At 37.1% G+C, this 19269-nt stretch overlaps 1 protein-coding gene across 1 annotated transcript in view; it reads left to right on the top strand.

Moving 5' to 3' along the window:
- The window catches only part of LOC140166610 (lipoxygenase homology domain-containing protein 1-like), a 138682-nt gene extending 120655 nt beyond the window's left edge, over window positions 1-18027 (top strand). The window contains 12 exon segments of the mRNA XM_072190111.1: window positions 536-639; window positions 2883-3066; window positions 4089-4249; window positions 4554-4640; window positions 4818-4950; window positions 8241-8468; window positions 11800-11973; window positions 12454-12592; window positions 14219-14386; window positions 15631-15737; window positions 16206-16358; window positions 17170-18027. Coding sequence (XP_072046212.1) covers window positions 536-639; window positions 2883-3066; window positions 4089-4249; window positions 4554-4640; window positions 4818-4950; window positions 8241-8468; window positions 11800-11973; window positions 12454-12592; window positions 14219-14386; window positions 15631-15737; window positions 16206-16358; window positions 17170-17393 — 1862 coding nt within the window. The 3' untranslated portion in view covers window positions 17394-18027.
- The last annotated feature ends 1242 nt before the right edge of the window (window positions 18028-19269 follow it).

Below are 19269 nucleotides of genomic sequence, written 5' to 3'. Positions count from 1 at the left end.
CACTGGCCCTTTACATAGCAAAATGTACCTTCATTTTGGGCTAAAATATTCTGATATTGAAATTATTTAGGAGCTTCGTGCACAATGTCTTAGTAAAATCAATCATACAGAGGCTCTTTATTTGTAAACCAAAACTTGAACACTTTAAGTGCACATGCCTTCCTCACGGTTAGTGTGGGGGCCTCCGAATTTTGACCTGGCCCAGGGCCCCCAAAAAGGTCAATCCGGCCCTGAACACAAAGGTGTTTAGTTGAAGATTAAAATAGTATTCAGGCATGAAAATTTTCAGCGTTTTAGCTGATTTCAGCATTTTTTGTTATTGTTTTCAGTGTTTTTCAGCCTATTTTTGAATAAAATTCACAGAAAATGGTAAAAACACAAGTCATGGTTTTCAGTGTTTTTTCCAAGACCAGTTTTCATGCCTGAGTATTTGTCTTGAAATCGGCAATTAAATCATTGTAATACATTGCATTTTACTTTCTTATTGATATGATACCTCAAACCTGTAAAGCTATATTTTTCTATTCATACACAGGTAAACTTCCTCTTCAACTTGTTAGCAAGAGTAAATTTGAGCCATCATCAATTGAGACATTCTCACTGGAAGCACCAGATGTAGGAGATGTACACAAAATTGAGGTGAGTCATTTTTGTATAAGTTAAGTACTTTGGGGGCAATTTCTGTTGAACTGCTGCAAGTTTGAGTATTTTTGAATGAAATTAAAAAAATATATTGATATACTGCTTGACCACCTCTACAAGCTGTATCAAAATAGGGATGACCAATGAACCATCAACTTGATTAGAACACTCCCATAGACATGCAGGGAGCTCAACTGTGCACTGCTTGCACAGACATTTCTAAATTGAGCTCATTCTTTTATTTTTCATAATTTTTCTGTAAAAATTGGAGATGTTAATGCCAATTATGTTTTGTAACTATCCTGCAAATTACAGCATCATAACTTATTTGGTTTTTCTGTAACTGTGAGTCAAAATTGGTCCATCGCCACAGTGCGCTTAATTGCCAGTGGCCCAGTGCAGCACTGCTCAGAATGGCACAAAATATTCAGATGAATAAGATCAGGTGAACACCTTGACCTACTGAGCTGTAATTTGGCAGAGTTGTTGTTATTACCTCTATCATACCCTCTGTAAAAAGGAAACAAAAACGGACAAGTAGATCTCGAGTTAAAAATTAAATCACCAGCTTCCCTTTGGAATTTCCAAACACCTTTCGAATCATGTTAAATAGACACCTTTCTGAACATAAATGTGAAGTTTCATGCTCATTTGTTGTATGATCACCTGATCTCAACCCTAAACATTTTCTTATATTTATACCATCTGCACTGACTTGCTGCTATACACGCACAGGAGCTGTACTTTTAAAATACGCGCCTAATCAATAATGAGTCTAATTCACTCCATTGTTAAAGTACTGTGCTCTCTGTAGCATATGGAGAGACCAGGCCCTGGAGTGTGATGGTTTTGTAGCACATGACAGTATTCATTCAAGCCTATCAAGGTCTGTTATTAGCCACTTGCTGAATGGCTGGGCATTATCAGCTATCAAAGAGATACCTTATGCTGCTGCCAATCACAATAGAGGTTAAACATTTTGTTAAAACCCCAGAAGTGATATCAGGACAAAGCTGTGCATGTTGGTACTTGATTGTTTGGATTCCTATGTTGAAAATCCCTTGTAGTACATTAGTATTTTTCTTATGTGTAGTGTATATTGTTGTGGAAAAAAAGTTCACCTGGACTTTTGATTTTGTGCCACTTTGGCCATTATGGATGATTTTTGGCAAATGTTTTCTAAAAGCATGATTTCAGTGCCTCGGTTTGAAGAAATACTTAATACTATTGACTAGTAAAGTGCCATTTCATAAGAAACCCTTTGATACTTTCACAATATGCTTGTTTCATGTTTGCATATATATTAAAATAAAGAAATATAAAAGGTAAATATATGCTTATACCAATTTTGCTCACATTGCTATATTTAGACTTTGTCAATTTATTTCGTTCAATGACCGGTCAGAATGGGAAACTTTGAAAATTCATAATTCAAAAAGTTTTTGACCGAATTTGACCATTTAACCACCAAAATACTTCTGTTGATGAGTTCTTTCCAGAAAACAATCTTTTGTAGCAAAAGGGGCAACATGAAATTATGATGGTCATCCCTAAATTCAAAATGATAAGTACCCATCAGTTTTCATTGATAATGGATGAATCTGACACATCAAAATTCAATATTAGATCCAAATAATTAGTAAATTACTTATATTACAAGTCATGCATAAACTATACATTCTGAACATATCAAGAGTATCAAATGTTGCATTTGGAAGAGGCAGGCGTTTCAATAAACATCAGAATTGATTGATGTGTACCAATCATTTTAATACAGCATGTATCAGGTCAACTTGACAATTTCTTTGGTCCTAGTACAGTTAACAAAGGTTTAGTATGCATCAGCCTCAAAGCTATAGTCATTGTTAGGTAAACTTCAGCAGTCAGTAATTTCTTGCCAAAAATGAGGAAACTTTTCATCATCTTAATGTTGATTTTTTTTCTGTGATATTGTATTTCGTTATGAATAAAGTTTATGAGGATTTTCTTCAGCGATGTCAGCAAATGTGTTTGTTATTTAGGGTAATTATTATCTTTTTGTCCCAATAATTGTGCTAATTATTTCATGAATGAAGACTTGCATGGATAATAATTTTAGGAAAGTAATAAAGGAAGTGGATTTTTTTTGTCTACATATTAAAATTTTAGGCATCTGGTAAACCTTGTAAAACCTGATAAGTATAATGATTTCTTTTCCATTCTAGAGAATTTAAAATGACTGTTCTTTTATTTTATCGTAGATTGGTCATGACGGAGTGACACCACAAGAGGGTTGGTTCCTGGAGGAAGTAGAAGTAGATATGCCTACAAAAGGCAAACATTATATATTCCCATGTAAGAGATGGTTATCAAAAGACAAAGACGATGGCCATATTGTCAGGAAACTTGTAGTGGAAGATGCTCACAGTTCTCATTATAAACCTAGTAAGTTTACTTGTTTGTTTGTTTGTGGGTTTGTTGTTTGTTTATTTAAAATGTGTTTAAAGAACAGTTTGTTACTATATGAGTGTCATTTCATCATAGAGATCACTTCTCGTTTTTGTTTTTGCTTTTTTTACTATTTGATCAAAAATAACAAGTTAATTAAGCTGCATCAACAAAATAAAAAATTGACAAATGTCACAATGTTCAGGTTTGATAAAAGGTGTTGATTTTAAGATGTAATCATTTCACATCTTAATTTGTTGTGACTATTTCGATGCATAACAATTACAGAATGCTTAGGTATGTACAAAGTGGTTCACCGATAGAATTTTGGCCATGGATTGGATTGGATTTGGGAATTCCTACCTATTTTCAGGCGCACCGCTGCTCAGCAGTGTACTTTGTACATTTATCAATATCACCATTTCACAACATTACATTAACATAACTAATCTACTACCATCACTATATACACAACTACTACTGCCCTGGGACCTAGGGAAGGTGCAGGTAACAAGCCTGTGATAATCCCCCTACTCTTATCGATAAGGCCTGCAACTTTTTTTAAGTGCTCAGGTTTAAGGCATCAGACACACAGAACCGCCATTTTACATGACCATTCGAACCACGAAACACCGGGCACCCACTGTGTATAACTGCACATGGGAGCGAGGAGAAATATCACAATTATATTCTACTAGACTGAAAGAGAATATGATTATGATATTTCCGACCTATTGGAACTATTTAGAGTGAGCAACAAGGATCGGGCAGGATGGGGTTTCGAACCACGGACCCCTCGCTCAACTCTCCACCACCTTAAACTACTAGGCCACCTCACCCTCATGATCATTGTTTTACCCTCAATTCATTTTTAAAAAGAATTCATTATCAAAAACATTCCATAGTTTTATTGTAACAATTTTAATGTTTTGTGTTTTGTTGGAAGCTTAATTAAGTGCAACTTTAAGCTTATTCCTGACATATGTCCTTATTTCCTTGTTTCATGTTATTCTTTATAGAAATCCCATTTGAGGTGACAGTGTTTACAGGTGATGTACAAAATGGCGGCACTGATGCTGCTATCAGTATGTGTGTGTTTGGTACCAGTGGCTACACGCCTGATATTCTGATAGACAAAAATGAGGATAGATTTGAAAGAGGCAGGGAAGATTTTATTAAGGTAAGTATTTTCTTTTTAAAAAAGTAAAAAGGGTTTGACTTATCGAGAAAGTACAAATTTAAACAAAGTTCTCATGACTTGTTTAACTGCAAATGTGACCTGTCACACAACATCCGTTTCACAGGTCAACAAACTTTTGCTGCCAGACGATGAGTTGGCCTGAAGATGCATCCAGGATTGGATGTGAAAATTTGCCACTCAAAAACAAAGAAGTCCAGATGAATAAATTATATTTCTAAATATTAATAGGTTTTACCCACCTGGATGAATGACAATCTTCACAAATGTACTTCTTTCTTCGCAGATGGAGTTAGATGACGTAGGTCCGTTGAAGAAGTTACGCATAGGACATGACGGCAAGGGGAGCAGGCCAAATTGGTATCTGGAAAAGGTAAGCTCATACAATTTATGCTTAACAAATAAGGCCAACTGATAGCTCAATAATGTTAAAGGGGTATTGTAGGTGTTGTAGTAAAGCTGTGCAGCAATAATCACATGATGCTATATTTATTTGTAAAGCTCTTTCCATCCAACTGAAAACACTGCTTTTTGTGCATTACGTTCTTAGGTAACTCTCAGGAACATGGAGACAGGAGATTTGACAGTATTCCGTTGTCAAGACTGGATATCCAAGACGCTTGGAGAGAAGAAATTAATGAAAGAATTGCCAGCCATAGTCAAAGGGAAAGCACAGATCAACGGTAGGAAGAATTGCGAGAAATACAGTATTGTCTGTAATAAATGCTCGCCCTCTAATACACGCCCCCTCCAATTTTGTTAATAAAAAATTGACAAAAATGCAAACATTTCCATGCCATATCATATGAGTAAGCTTAAAACTTGCACCAGTCATGTCAGTGACATTCGCTAAATTGCATGGAGAAAACCTGTTATGACTCAAACTTCCATTCATTGCCTAATTATGGTAGAATTTCACCGGATTCTTGCTTGATGATACACTTACCAGTGTAATTTTGTATTTACCACAAAAATGTCATTTTCCATGTAATTCTGTGGGTGCTGCCCAAAGATGTTTTACTTTAGTAAAACCTAGATACGCTGATGCCTATACTGATGCACGGCAGTGAACGTAACCGTTCGGCTGAAATCCTGAAATAGCGTCATTTGTTCTGGTGCTGCCACTTCCGGTAGCGCGGAGAAGAACATGCCTTTTGCAAACAAAATGGCCGACTCGTCCGGCCCCTTTCCAGCGAAAATACAGCTTATTTAGCCAATGTGAACATGGGTCATCGCAAGAAATATTTTCCTATGCATATTGGACTAACACCTCAGCTATATGGTATTTCACGATATCGTCGTCGTGGTCCTATGGGTCATGACTGACCCTTTGTGACCCTGTTGATGATGGTATTCCAGCAGCTTCTGTCTTGAGCCAGGCGGTGGGCTGCGACGAGAGAAAGGCCTGTTAATTGTTTAATTCCATCAGTCCATCTAAGCTTCTGTCTACCTCTTCTACGACTGCCTTCTATGTGACCTTGCATAATTATCTTCTCAATGCTGTCACCATCTCTTCTAGAAATGTGGCCAAAATACGCCAGTTTAAAAGCGATCTATTTTCTGGGACACGGAAGCATGGTCTCCAATTTGGTTTCTTACAAATTCGTTGGTCTTATGTTCTTTCCAAGATATTCTCAGCATCTTCCGCCAGCACCACATTTCAAACGCCATGATCTTTTTCTTATCTGTCATTCCAACCGCCATACGTTTCACAGCCATACAAGGCAATCGGAAAACCAGAGCATCCATAATATGAATCTTGGTAGCTTTAGAAATACCTCTGTCTTTCCATATATCTGTCAACGCAATTGCCGATGATCTTGCCATGGCTAGGCGTCTTCTGATTTCCTGGGAACTGCCCCCTGCATTGTCTATTAGTGATCCCAGAAAGTTGAAAGTGTCAACTTGTTCCACATCTTCTCCATTCACCTTCACTTGCTGATTTGTATCTCCTCCACAGATCATTATCTTTGTTTTCTTGACATTGAGATGCAGCCCAATATATGCAGCACGATATAACAGTAATTAAAAGAAAACTGCAAACGTTCGTTCGTCGGATGTTTGACGAAGTGACCAGCTCTAATGACGTCACTATGTAAACAACATAGAGGTATAAATAATTAATTAGGTAATACCAAATATGGAGGTATCCAAAAGTATGCTAATTAGAACAGGTTAGAAGGCACGACGAATCAGAATACGATTCTGGTATCCACTTCTATGCAAATGAGTTGAAGGAGGTTACATGAACATGTAAACTTATGCGACTCTTGTGTATACCGACCTCTGTGGTGCTGCCATAGTAGTAGTATTAGTATAGTCGTAAATCCCTTCTTTCTACAAGAGCACCATTGGGAATTGAACCTGATTTTTTTCACTGAAAATTCACTTCTAATAAACGCCCCCTTTTGGAAAAATGCAACGTCCCTGGGTGTTTATTACAGACAAAACGGTAGTTGCTGTAAAGTTGCTCAACCTTTGCTAATAAACCAGCATTTTGAAGGGACTTCATTTCACAAATCCAGAAATAAAATGTTGCTTCCTAACATGCAAAACTCTTTTAAATTTTGAGAATTTAAATTACCCAATTTGAGCTGCAAAATTAAGTAGTTTACAGTATATTTTCTGAATATCATTTGTCTGTTTTAGAAAAGTAAGACACATGAAACCCATGCAGCCTCAGAACGCTATTTTTCCTACACAATTCCTTGCAATATGTCCATTCAATTCTAGGCAAGATAAACAAAACGATTCTGCATTATATACTACATTTTTGCAATTATATGATAAGCTGTGCATACATTAGTGGGCAAGTTTGGTTCTGATTGGCTGATTGAATCAAGTAACTAAATGTACTATTGGTATATCAAGCAGATTTGATCAATCCACAGAATTAAACCAGAGAACTTGGACTCAACTGCTACCTTGATACACGCATGGGGCAAAAATTGGAGAGTATTTGTGTTTTGCTCGAAATGCACCCGATCACTCGCAGATCACGGATGCAATTAGACATGCATCATGGCGTGACACATTGATTTCGTCAAAGGAGCAACACAGTACGTATTTATCACATACAGTTGTTTTCATTTGTTTCTGCGTACCGAGGGCTAGGACCCGAATACCCCCAATTTTTGTCCCATAGCTGACCATAACGCCATTGTACATGGTGGTATAGGGAGTTCCAGTTTGCCTTATCAATTCTGTGGGGATCAATCCAAGTCACATTGCATGCTTGACTGTTATATGTTCTGGGACACTGTATTTAGAATGTTTTCTATCATAATTCTGTTTTGCGAGTTAAAGGGACATGACCCGGTCGCTAATAGCCTCATCCCCAGGACCCAAAATTTACTGGAAATAGTATGAATTTTGGTACCAGAAGAAAATTCATATTTTTCTCATTGACCCTGTGAAATTTGAGGGCTGAAAAGTGTTTAGTTTAAATTTTCTGAACAAAAAGGTGACACATTTGGTCGACCAATATTAGGATTACACAGTATTCTATAGGGATTACAAATCACAGTTACAGCTCTCATATCAAAGGAGGTTGAAATTTTAGTGTGAAACTTTGCAGATGGGGTACTTAGGTCAATGTCATTCATTCAAGATGAAAACCACAAAGAATTAAATTCGGGCCATCCCTCTTTAAATATTTAACATACTCAGGGTTGCCAAAAGATTTCAGCCCGAATCGCGGGTCAAATAATCGAAAAGTCGCCCAATTTTTCTCTTTACCATTGGTTTCAATGGGGCAGAAAACTACCGGAAGTCGCGGGAGCCAATGTTGAAAAGTCGCCCAATTTTTTTCTTAACCATTGGTTTCTATGGGACAGGAAATTGTCAAAAGTCGTGGGAAAAATCTTCAAAAGTCGCCCGTTACCAAATCGCGGGTTTGGTAACCCTGAACATACTCTGCATAGTGTATATCAATAAAAGAATTGTGCTTTTCTCACACTGTCATTTTCTTCAGAAACAAACTACAAAGTAACAGTGAAAACCAGTGATATCCGTGGCAGTGGGACTGACGCCAATGTTTGTTTGCAAGTATTTGGTGAGAATGGTTCCTCAGATGAGCTGAAACTAAAAGACTCTGCCACACACATGGATAAGTTTGAAAGGGGACAGGAGGATGTATTTTCTTACTCTATGCTGAGTCTTGGAGACCTGAGTAAGATACGGATTTGGCATGACAATAAAGGTATGTGGCATTAGGCTAAATAAAAATGTTTGGTTGCCCTCAACCGACTGACCCAAAAAATTAGAAATCTTGGGTTGGGTTTTTGTTTTGTTGTTTTTTTCAATCACTTTTTTAGAAGAAACCTTAAATTTGGACAGAATGCATATTTGATTGAAAACAAGAAGTATTTTCATATAAATCCAGTCCAAAAACACACAATGATCAAGCATTTGTCAATACTAGCCTTTTCAAAATCGAAGAAAAATCGAGGAAGAGTCCATGAAAAAAAAAAAGGATCAACCTTCCGACCCTCCAAATTTTTGTCTCGGAAGGGCAACCAAACAATTTTTTTTGCCTTAAGTTATGAAAAAGAACAAAACTGCAATTGTTATACTATTTATCATATGATTCACAAATAAGAAAGTTTTTCAGATTAAGCTTCAAGTAACATAAACCTTAAGCAAGATTGATGGCAGTTAGAAAAATCAAATGTGCAGGAATCATGAATGAAAAAAAATCCTATTATAAATGCAGCCCTCGAATTAAGGATCTGAAGGGGCACGGCAACTTTTTTAGGGCAAGTTGATAATTGCCGTGGATTTTCACTGAAAAGACAAGGCAGCACGGCAATTTGTAATATTTCAAAAGGGCATCAAGGCAACTGTTGAAAATTTGAGAAGGGCACCAAGGCAATTTTTCAAAAGCGAATAGATGCATTACCGTCAGCTGAATTCGACACCAAAGTAAAATTCGACTCTCAACTTTACACTAAAACTAACCTGATTGCTTAAAAACCTGCTTTATAATACAGTTTAATTTACTTAAATTTTGCGATCCCTAGTTCTGAGCTGCAAAACTGACTCGAAATGTAGCGATGAAACAGCTGTAACTTTGGTAATAATATTGATCAAATTCGCCGGGATAAAAACTATTTCGTGCAAAACATATCTAGAGATGGGCTCACATGTACAAGATAAGGCGATACCGGAAGGGTATCGCCATCGGTTTGCAATGGGAAGTCAATGTTTGATAATCGAGAGAACAATTGATTTGCCCAGCGCTCAGATTTTGTTCACGACACGAGGTCAAGGGCGCTATAGTTACTAACAGCGTTTCTGATTGGTCGATAGTGCGTTGAAGGTATTTCTCTGACCAATCGAGAAAATGAAATCAGATTTCTAGTAACCAGATAATGTATAAGCCGATGTGATTGGCTGAATATGTAAGCTACGTAGGGGTAATGAATATTAATTCACAACAAACTATTGTGTATACTGTGATTGATAGCTGGGTTACGATGCTCAAAATAGCGATCGTGTTCAAGATTTTCGATTTAATTTTCCACAATTTTGCTGGGATTTAACCAGTACTTGTTAATGATTTTATAATGAAGGGGCAGGGCTGGCGGCTAGGGCACCCACGGCAACTTCATTTAGGGCACGACAAGTGACTGCCGTCGGTAAAGGACATATTTTGAGGGCATTGCGGCAATTGGGGTGGGCACCCACGGCAATATGCCGTCGGTGCCGTGGGTTAATTCGAGGGCTGTATAAATGTCAGAATGTGACACACAATATTGTTATTTGGCAATTTATGTTGAGCTAAAAATAAGTTCAGGTACGACTGTAATGACTTGCTTTCTTTATCATGGGAAATATAACAAGAAGATGCAGTGGATATATGAACTTGTGGTCACATCAGGAAAATGCTGATCACAATGCAGAACCTATACAACATACAGTTTAGGTTTTAAACACTTCAATATGTTTACTTGCAACACTGTTTAAACACTGCTTAATTTAGTGTTTACCTCCTATCCCTTAACTGTGTGAACACGTAAGTAGTGTTTAAAAATTATTGCAAATAAACATCAAAGTGTTTAGACAAGTATTTAAAACCTAAGCGTTTGGATTTACAGCCCTGGAAAAATGTCACTCGGAGTGGACCAAACTGCCGCAGATGGACCTGGGACATAGTAGTCCTCATTATTTATGCTTAACCCCATGAGAACTACCTGCCGATTGGCCAAAAAGAGGTTTTCATCAATTGGACCAATCAGCAACATTGTTAGAATAATTTCACCACACAAAAAAATTGGGGTGAATTATTTGCAAAAGCTCCATTCTGATTGGTGATTAAAGTGAAGATATCATGTAATTGACCAATCAGAGGCAATGTTAGATCGGCAGGTAGTGCTCATACTATTGGACCTTTAGAAATAAGGAACCAATCAAAAAATAGGATTTGAAATTACTTGGTAATTGAGGTCGTTAAATTGAAGTCTCCGTGGCACATCCCCATACAAAAAATTTCAAAGACCCCCGGGTTCATTATATATACTTCTCTTTAACCCTAACCCTACACGTGGTTTTTTGGCTATCGGAAGGGAAAGAAGGAGCGAAAAAGGAGAGAAGATGAAGAAGAAAGTCACTTGGCACCCCGGGATTGAACCTCGGACCCCTCGCATGCCACGCAGAAGATCCCCAGCATGTAGCTACACAGGTGGCGTTGGCCTGGCCAGCGATTCCATGGGTATATATGACTTGGTCTGATTGCGTCATCAAGTCCCATGGAATGCATGCACGCAGAGTGCATGCCTGCCAACTGTTCCGATTTAATCGGATTCGTTCCGATTTTGTGACCTTTGACCTCAAAAATCGGAACGAATCCGATTTTTAAAAAAAAAAAAATTTTTTTTTTTTTTTTTAGATTTTTTTTTTCAAAGTTTTTGGCGACTTTGGAGAACCACTGGACCTATTCTGAAGTGCTAGGATCATAAGGATCATTGACAGTTAATTTTAAAAACAAATTGGGAAAAAATGACAAACAAATTACAGTTTGTTATTTTCAATATGAAGACCATTAACCAATATTTACCTCTTCATGTAGCACATATTATAAATGCATGCAAAACCAATGCATCTATAATATGTTATACAAGAAGAGGTAAACATTAGTTAATGGTTTACATATTAAGGATAACAAACTAATTTTTTTGTAATTTTTTTTTTCAAATTACCTGTGAATGATCTAAGCACTTCAGAATAGGTCCAGTGGTTCTCTAAAGTTGCCAAAAACTTGAATAACAAATAACGTGCTTCGCGCGCCCCGGATCGCGCGCGCCCTGTACAGATTTTTATTTTTACAATGTTGGCAGGTATGAGAGTGGTTTTAATAGTGAGCTTTAGTGAGTCCTAGTTGGGTTAGGGTTAAAGTAACTGGTAGTCCATCCAGGCTACTGTTTGGATATTACCCCATACTAGTCTAGTATGAAATTTATTAATCTATAGACTACCAGACCACCACTTATTTTCCACAATGCTGCTAAGCACCTGTATAATTCCTTCTGTAGGACTAAAATCTGGTTGGCATCTGGAGCACGTTGAAATAGTGGATGAGGCAACTGAGACGAATTACATGTTTCATTGTAATCGCTGGTTGGCAAGGGACGAGGATGACAAACAGATTATGAGAGAGTTGACATGCTCTACAGGGGCTACACCACGAGATGAAAAGGAGAAAATTAGTAAGTACTTTTGAATTTTCCTTCCATTTTTATTATGCCTCCACAGCATTATCTTCCAGATTTCAGCTGTTGAGGCCAAGCAAAAAAACCTGTGTCTCAAAGCCGCCACACATGTTCGTTTTCTTAAGGTGTCCATATCAGCTGAAACCGCAAATTCATTTTTTTTATTAGTTTTTTGCCGTAAAATCATGAAATTCTGAGACATATTTGGAAAAAATTACTTTATTCAATACTCGCATTCTTTAGGTATAAAACAGTTGATATTAGTACTTACTATGTGTAAATCAACCACAATTTTATGCTGCGTACTTTTGAACACTTGAAAATAACATCTTAACTCAAAATTAAGTTTTAAAAAATCCACAAAAGAAAAAAACTTCCACATTCGTTTGTGAAACTGCCATGGGCTTTGAGATATATTTTTTAACCTAATGACTAGATATACTCGACTTATAAATATTTGCTTCTATTTTATTTCAGCATATGAGATAGTCATTACTACAACAGATAAACGAGATGCAAGTACGACACAAAATGGCTGGATTATCTTAGAAGGAGATTTGAAATCATCTAAGGAATTTGTGATGGAAAACAGCAGGAAACAGCATGTATTAAGAAGGTAAGATAGATTTACACTCCCACACAGTACGTTTAGAACTTGGTATGTAAACCATGAGAGTACTCCATTCTTTGGAGGGGAAGTTGAGCCTTTGATCCTTCACACAGTGAGTTAAAAGGGCATTTCGTGATCCACAGCCTCATCCCCCCATTTTTTCTCCAAAAAAAGTTGAGATTTTTATACCACTGGAAACCTGGCTACATAATGTTTATGTACCAAAAAGTTCTTGCAGATTAATTAACAAAAATATCGTCAAATTTGAATCTGGTACACCAGAACAAAATTACAACAGTGGCCTATGGAGCAGTGTAATACACATAATCATGCATTACTCGCAAACGCAAAATCGGAATAAACTGAAATTTTGGGAACAAGCTTTTTTCGTGGATATCTACTGAAAAATGTCATAAAAAGAGGATGCTAGGATCACGAAATCCTCCTTTAAGTCACAGTCACTTTCAAAAAGAGTTGGGCTTTAGATTTGTATATACACTATAGCAGTTTGACATTCAGGGAATCAATTGCCAGAACAGATTCCTGCAGCATGTTGCTCGATGTTTGTGGGTCCATGAAATCTTAAGTTAACCTTAACAACACTTGTATCCATATGCACAGACTGATGTACCCATATAAGGTTTGATCTCAGGTGACCTGGGGTACCTGACCTAAGGTCATTGGGCATGGACAGGGACAAGAGATTTGCGCGGAACTTTTTTTTTTCCGCGCAATTTGCTATTTTTTTTCACGCAAATCGCCTGTCCCTGGGCATGGATTGATACTGTGCATATGAGAACAAAGTTAAAGAACTTAAGTAGAGCAAGGTGACCTTAGGTCAGGTAACATGAGATAGAAACTTATATGGATATATGTTTTAATGCTCTTACATATCAAAATTCTGACCAACCGGCCCACCTTGGTAACTCTGTACGACCTTAAAACAAGGAGTTATTTATCATCACCTTAACTATTACTGAGGTCTGTTCATTTTTATGCCCTTTCAACTCTCACAAAACATGTAGAAAAAAAACTTGAACAGGTCAGGCCTACTGCATTTAAATGGACAGCAATGCAACTTTCAAAACTGCATCTTTTCTTTCATTGTGACCAAACACAATGATGTGTGACATTCGTCATTGGGTAGGAAAAACCTCCTATGTATTTGTGGCCCCTGAACATGTTTAAAACAAAACTGCCAACTGGTTGCATAGGAGGTTTTGCTTTAAACACGTTCAGTGGCCAATGACACATAGGAGGTTTTTCTTGCCCAACGACGCATTGTATATTTGAACAGTTTGTTTCAAACAAACTGTGCTATCAATAACTTTAATAAGACATTTTTTTTATTTTGTAAAAAACAAATTCCACAAAGTCTTAGGTGGAAACTTAGAACTTGTGAACCCTTTACATTTAAAGCTGAAATTATACTCCATCGCTGAGTGACAAGCAATCAGTATTTGACCAATAAGGTAGCTCACTTTTCCCAAGACAACAAAAGGAGTTCTCTCTAATTGGCTAAAAAACAATCCCTATCGCTCAGTGCTGTAGCATAAATTCAGCATAATGCCTACATGAATTTCATGCTTGAACCACTGCCTAAAAGGAATGAATCTTTTGTTAATATTTCAGGGGTGACACAGACACTTTCAAATTCACAACACGTAACATTGGCACCATTGACAGCATATTGCTTGGACATCGTGAGAAGGGAGATGGACCGAGACCCAAAGGAAGTGGTAGAGATGTTGACTGGCATTGCCATGAGGTAGTCATAACTGATACTGCATCAGGAGCCAAGTAAGTTTAACCCCATGAGAACTACCTGCCGATTGGCCAAACTGAATATTTTGAACCAATCAAAGAGGGCATTAATAAAATCATCTGCAAATACAAGTTTGACCATGAATAGTTTAAAGCCTAGTCATAATTGCCAGTTGAAATAAGCATTTCAAGTTATCAACCAATCAGAAATGCTGTTAGATGACCAGTAGTGTCCAGGGGGTTAAGGCGGGGTAGAGGGGAGCGTGACCTAACAGTGTTTGAGACACAGAAAGCTGACACACATGAGGAATGGTATGGATTCTATAAAGGAGATCCCAAGGCTTTATTATAAGGGGTGTCTTTTCTGCCCATGTGAATGATTTTATTCAAGATGGAAAATGCTCAAAACTTTATAGTTTTCATATATTATTGGTCTTAATTCAAGAACTGCAAGACTTATGAAAATATAAATGCAAATATTGGCTTCCTTGAGTCATCACCTGTAAGATTAATGTATTAATATTAAGAAGTACACCGCAGGTTTTTAATTAATGACTACAACTGGATGAATATGGCTCCTGCCAATTAACTAGCCGTAAGAAGCATTCATTGGCCAAGCATTCACACACGCACATGTTTATTATATAGGCCTTATATAAATGGAAAATTGGTCTTAATTAACCCTAACAAGGAAAATACTGTTTTGCTATCGGAAGGCAGAGAAGGAACGAAAAAGGAGAGAAGATGAAGAAAGATTTCACTTCACCCCCGGAAATTGACCCCTGGACCCCTCGGGTGCCACAAACACAATCACCGACCTCATGCCACGAGGGAGTCGCTTGCCCGGGCAGCGACTTGGTGCCCATAAATGACTTAGGGTGATTGCGCAATGGCATGACGTGGAATGCATGCATGCGGAGTGGTTTTCCTTGTAAGATTTTGTAAGATTTATACGTGTTAGGGTTATAGACCCTGCATACATGTATAGATGTGTGTATGATACTGCTGCGTCAACATGTTGATGTCACTGATTTACTGAGAGTAAAATTCACATTCTCCTTATATTGTGATGAGATGGTGATAAGAGCATGTCTTCAATATAAATTTGATTACGATTCTCATCCAATAATGTAAGAAATAATAACCTGCTTATTATACCGGGACGTACCACCTGCTGTTATGAGTTTACCTACTTGGTTTTGAAACCAGCTCCTAGATCCTTGGCTCCAAAATACTGGTCAAATAAGAAATTCCAACAAATACTTTTGATTTATTTTCAGGTACCATTTTCCAGTGAAGCAATGGGTTCCATTGTCAAGAGGGAGAGATGAACCACTCAGAATAGAGTGTGGTAAAAAAGATTTGGGCAAAGCAGAGACCATTAGAAGTAAGTACATTATATAATTCCAAAGTTTTTGACCCTAACAGAATCTTTATCGAAGGCCTTTGATAAAGATTCTGCAAAAATCAAAAGCTCAGCCCACTAGGCCAAAATATTTTTTTGCATAAAATTGGTTGGGCCCTGGACAAGTAGACATGCCGCAATGAAAAGTCACCAATTTAAGTACTTTCATTAGTTAAACTTTTTAGCCAAGTTTTGATGTTAAATTAAAGGAATATACAGGCATTTAAAGGGGACAACTAGATTAGTTTAGTATATGGATTATGTTCAAACTAACGTATAATGACAAATATGGAGCCTAAAATACCGGGGACCACCAGGAACCATCTAAAAAACTCATTTTTGTACAAATCTGTAAAATCGCCAAATATGATGAAAACTGCTTTCTACTGTTTTTGGAAATTACAAGTGTTAAATTTCTTGTTTTATCAATTATATTTTTGTTCATTTCAGATTTGGCTCCTATTCAATATGGCGTAACTGTTATAACAGCCAATGAGAAAGGAGCAGGAACCGACGCCAATGTGACCATTACCTTATATGGAGAACATGGAGACTCAGGAAAACAACCTCTGAAACAGCGATTCAGAGACCTATTTGAAAAAGGTATGAAGTACATGTACTTGATTTGTTAACATGGAACCAATGTGAACAAAATAGCTGTTTTAAATGCATTCAGGTTTTAGAAAACATATCATAGAATTCCATCAACAATCACATAGGTCTCTAAATAAGGGGTTTTTGACAAAAGAGATTAAAGGCAGACCCTCCACAAAAACATCTGGAGTTTAAACAACTAAATTACTGATACAGGTGTGTACAAACAAGCATTATTGTAAGACTAATCAATTGTAATGTTTTTGTGGGGGGTGTCTGCCTTTTGTGTCTTTTATGCCTGTATTGTAAAGGCCGGAATGCCCATCTATCTTTCAAAGTGATTTGGGGCCACACTCCTCCGTGAATAATGTTGTTGTGGGGTCCGCCACTCATCCGGCATCTGTTTACCTTCCCAGCATAAGCCAGTGCCCATTTCTATACCGAGGTAGACAATCAGTGGTGGGGGCAGTAGGGGGGGGGACAAATTTCCCCAGTCAGAACTCTTGCCCTCCCCCAATAAAAACCCCAAATTACGAACATAAATTTCCACTTTTTGCAGCAATTTTACGCAAAATTGATTGATTTTGCCCCCTGAAATTCACTTTCCCCCTCCACCTCCTCCCCCCCCCCTGAAAAAAATCCTGACGCCGCCACTGGCTCATCGCCAAAGAATAGAGGTTGAGAGCTTTGTCTAAGACCTGGGGTCTAAGAACCCATACCGCAAGGTCAAAGTGCCCCTACTGTAAAGTGTAAGTCACAGTTAATCTTTGGCATTTGTTTTAACAAATATCCATATCATTATTATTTCCCCATACCTCAGGTCAAACTGACACATTTACACTAGAAGTTTTAGATCTAGGAGAGCTGAACAAGATTAGAATAGAACACGACAACAAGGGGTTTAATGCCGGCTGGTTATGTGACCGGGTCGAAATCACCAATCAGTCTACAGGACAGAAGACGGTGTTTCCGTGTGGTAAATGGCTGGATAAGAAGAAAGGAGATGGGGAATTGTTTAAGGAGCTGTACCCCATCAAAGAGTAAAATATTGAGGGCTCATCGCCAAAAAACAAAATGGGCTATTCCAGTTTAAATCCATACACCCCCTGTGGATAACAGGACCTTAATTTTTTGAACAAGGGGTGTAGATTTCAGATAACCCCATTTAAGATTCATACTCCTTGTGTGGAACATTAAGGTTATGTTTATCATAAGGGGTGTATGGATTATAATTGGATTAGCCCAATGTGACAGTGAAGAGTTCTGAAGCTACCTCTTAACCCCATGAGAACTACCTGCCGATTGGTCAAAAAGAAGTTTTCATTATCAATTGGACCAAACAGCAACATTGTTGGAATAATAATTTAACCATGCAAAAAAATTGGGGTGAATTATTTGCAAAGCTCCATTCTGATTGGTGATTAAAAATGAAGATATCATGTAAATGACCAATCAGAGGCAATGTTAGATTGGCAGGTAGTGCTCAGGAGTTAAGGATAGTGAAGTATTTAATATTGTGCCTGGCTGAAATCATAATCATTCTGGAATCATGCAAGCATCAAGATTTTCATCATTTTTCTTAAATAAAGATAATTGACTTGACAAACTTGCAAAAGAATATTTAAGTCTAAAAATATGAATGTCTTTCAATAAATGTTGCCTTAGACAAATTATAGGAGCAAGAATGTGTCAAAAATTTTCAATAGGTTCTATGTAGACCATAAGTATTTGTAAGCAACTGATTAATCATTAATTATTAATGGTAATGATTCTTTTGTACCAATATTGACCAAGAAAGACTTACCTGATACTGCTAGTGTGAAGTCTCTTTTGAAGACTACTATTAAACTGTGTCCCACCATGTATCACTTTTCAAGATGTGAAAGAATCCAGGTCATTCTTAACTTAAAAAAAGTTACTTCTTTGCAGGCAGAACCTGTTTGTTGTCATAATTGTTCACAGTTTTCAGACCGTCGGCAGAGTGCAACACTATCGTAAGTGCAGTAGAATGCAATAGCTGCCATTTGCAACATTTCAATAAATGTACTTACTTTTAACCAATAACACTAGAAAAAACACCCAACTACATGTAAAGGTGATATCTTGGGGTTAGTTTAGTGGCCATCAGGAATTATACAGAACATCAACACTTTACAATGAGCATGATGAGGGGATTGTGCTGCAAACAATAGGTATTTTACCAAAGGCAGCTACTACATTCTACTGCACTTACGATAGTGTTGCACTCTGCCGACGAGACATGCTATAATCATAAATAAATAAACCTACACCCTGTGTGTGGGAGATAACAGAATTACCAAAATGAACATTAAAACTGAAAATCATATGTACTCAATGTCATCTTCTAGCCCCAGAATGGCTTCTTTCATTTTCAAATAATCCATAGATTTGTACATGGTCTGAAGATTCCCACCAAAAATTTACCATCAAGAATCATGTGGTAGCAAATAATTTATTATAGTAAATAATATTTCAAACAGACTTAGGATATAATAATAATCATGTCAGAAATAAAGTGATAAAATATTTTGTATATACTGTATGTATATTGCCAAAGTGCCTAATTTATATTTTCAAAATGTTAGACTTTGTAATGTAGCCTTTTGTATTAGAAAAGTAGAAAAACAACTCAAGCTGAATAATATTAAGTATTCATGTTTTTAAATTGAGAATTTGTGATATTTTTGTATGTTAGTCTACATCAAGTTGAATTTGTTGTTATGGTTATTTGACTTAATTTGGTAAAGATTAAAAATGGGATTTACCTGATGTGAATGCCCATCTCTTCATTCACTCTTCATTAACTGATAAAGATTGAATAGATTAAGGGGTGGGGTATGAACGTTTGGACAGTATTTATTGTGGGACATTAGAGCACATCAGACATATCAAATTGCAT

Source organism: Amphiura filiformis, chromosome 12 (genome assembly GCF_039555335.1).
Source record: "Amphiura filiformis chromosome 12, Afil_fr2py, whole genome shotgun sequence".
Lineage (NCBI taxonomy): Eukaryota > Metazoa > Echinodermata > Ophiuroidea > Amphilepidida > Amphiuridae > Amphiura > Amphiura filiformis.
This window is presented reverse-complemented; position numbering and strand designations above follow the sequence as displayed.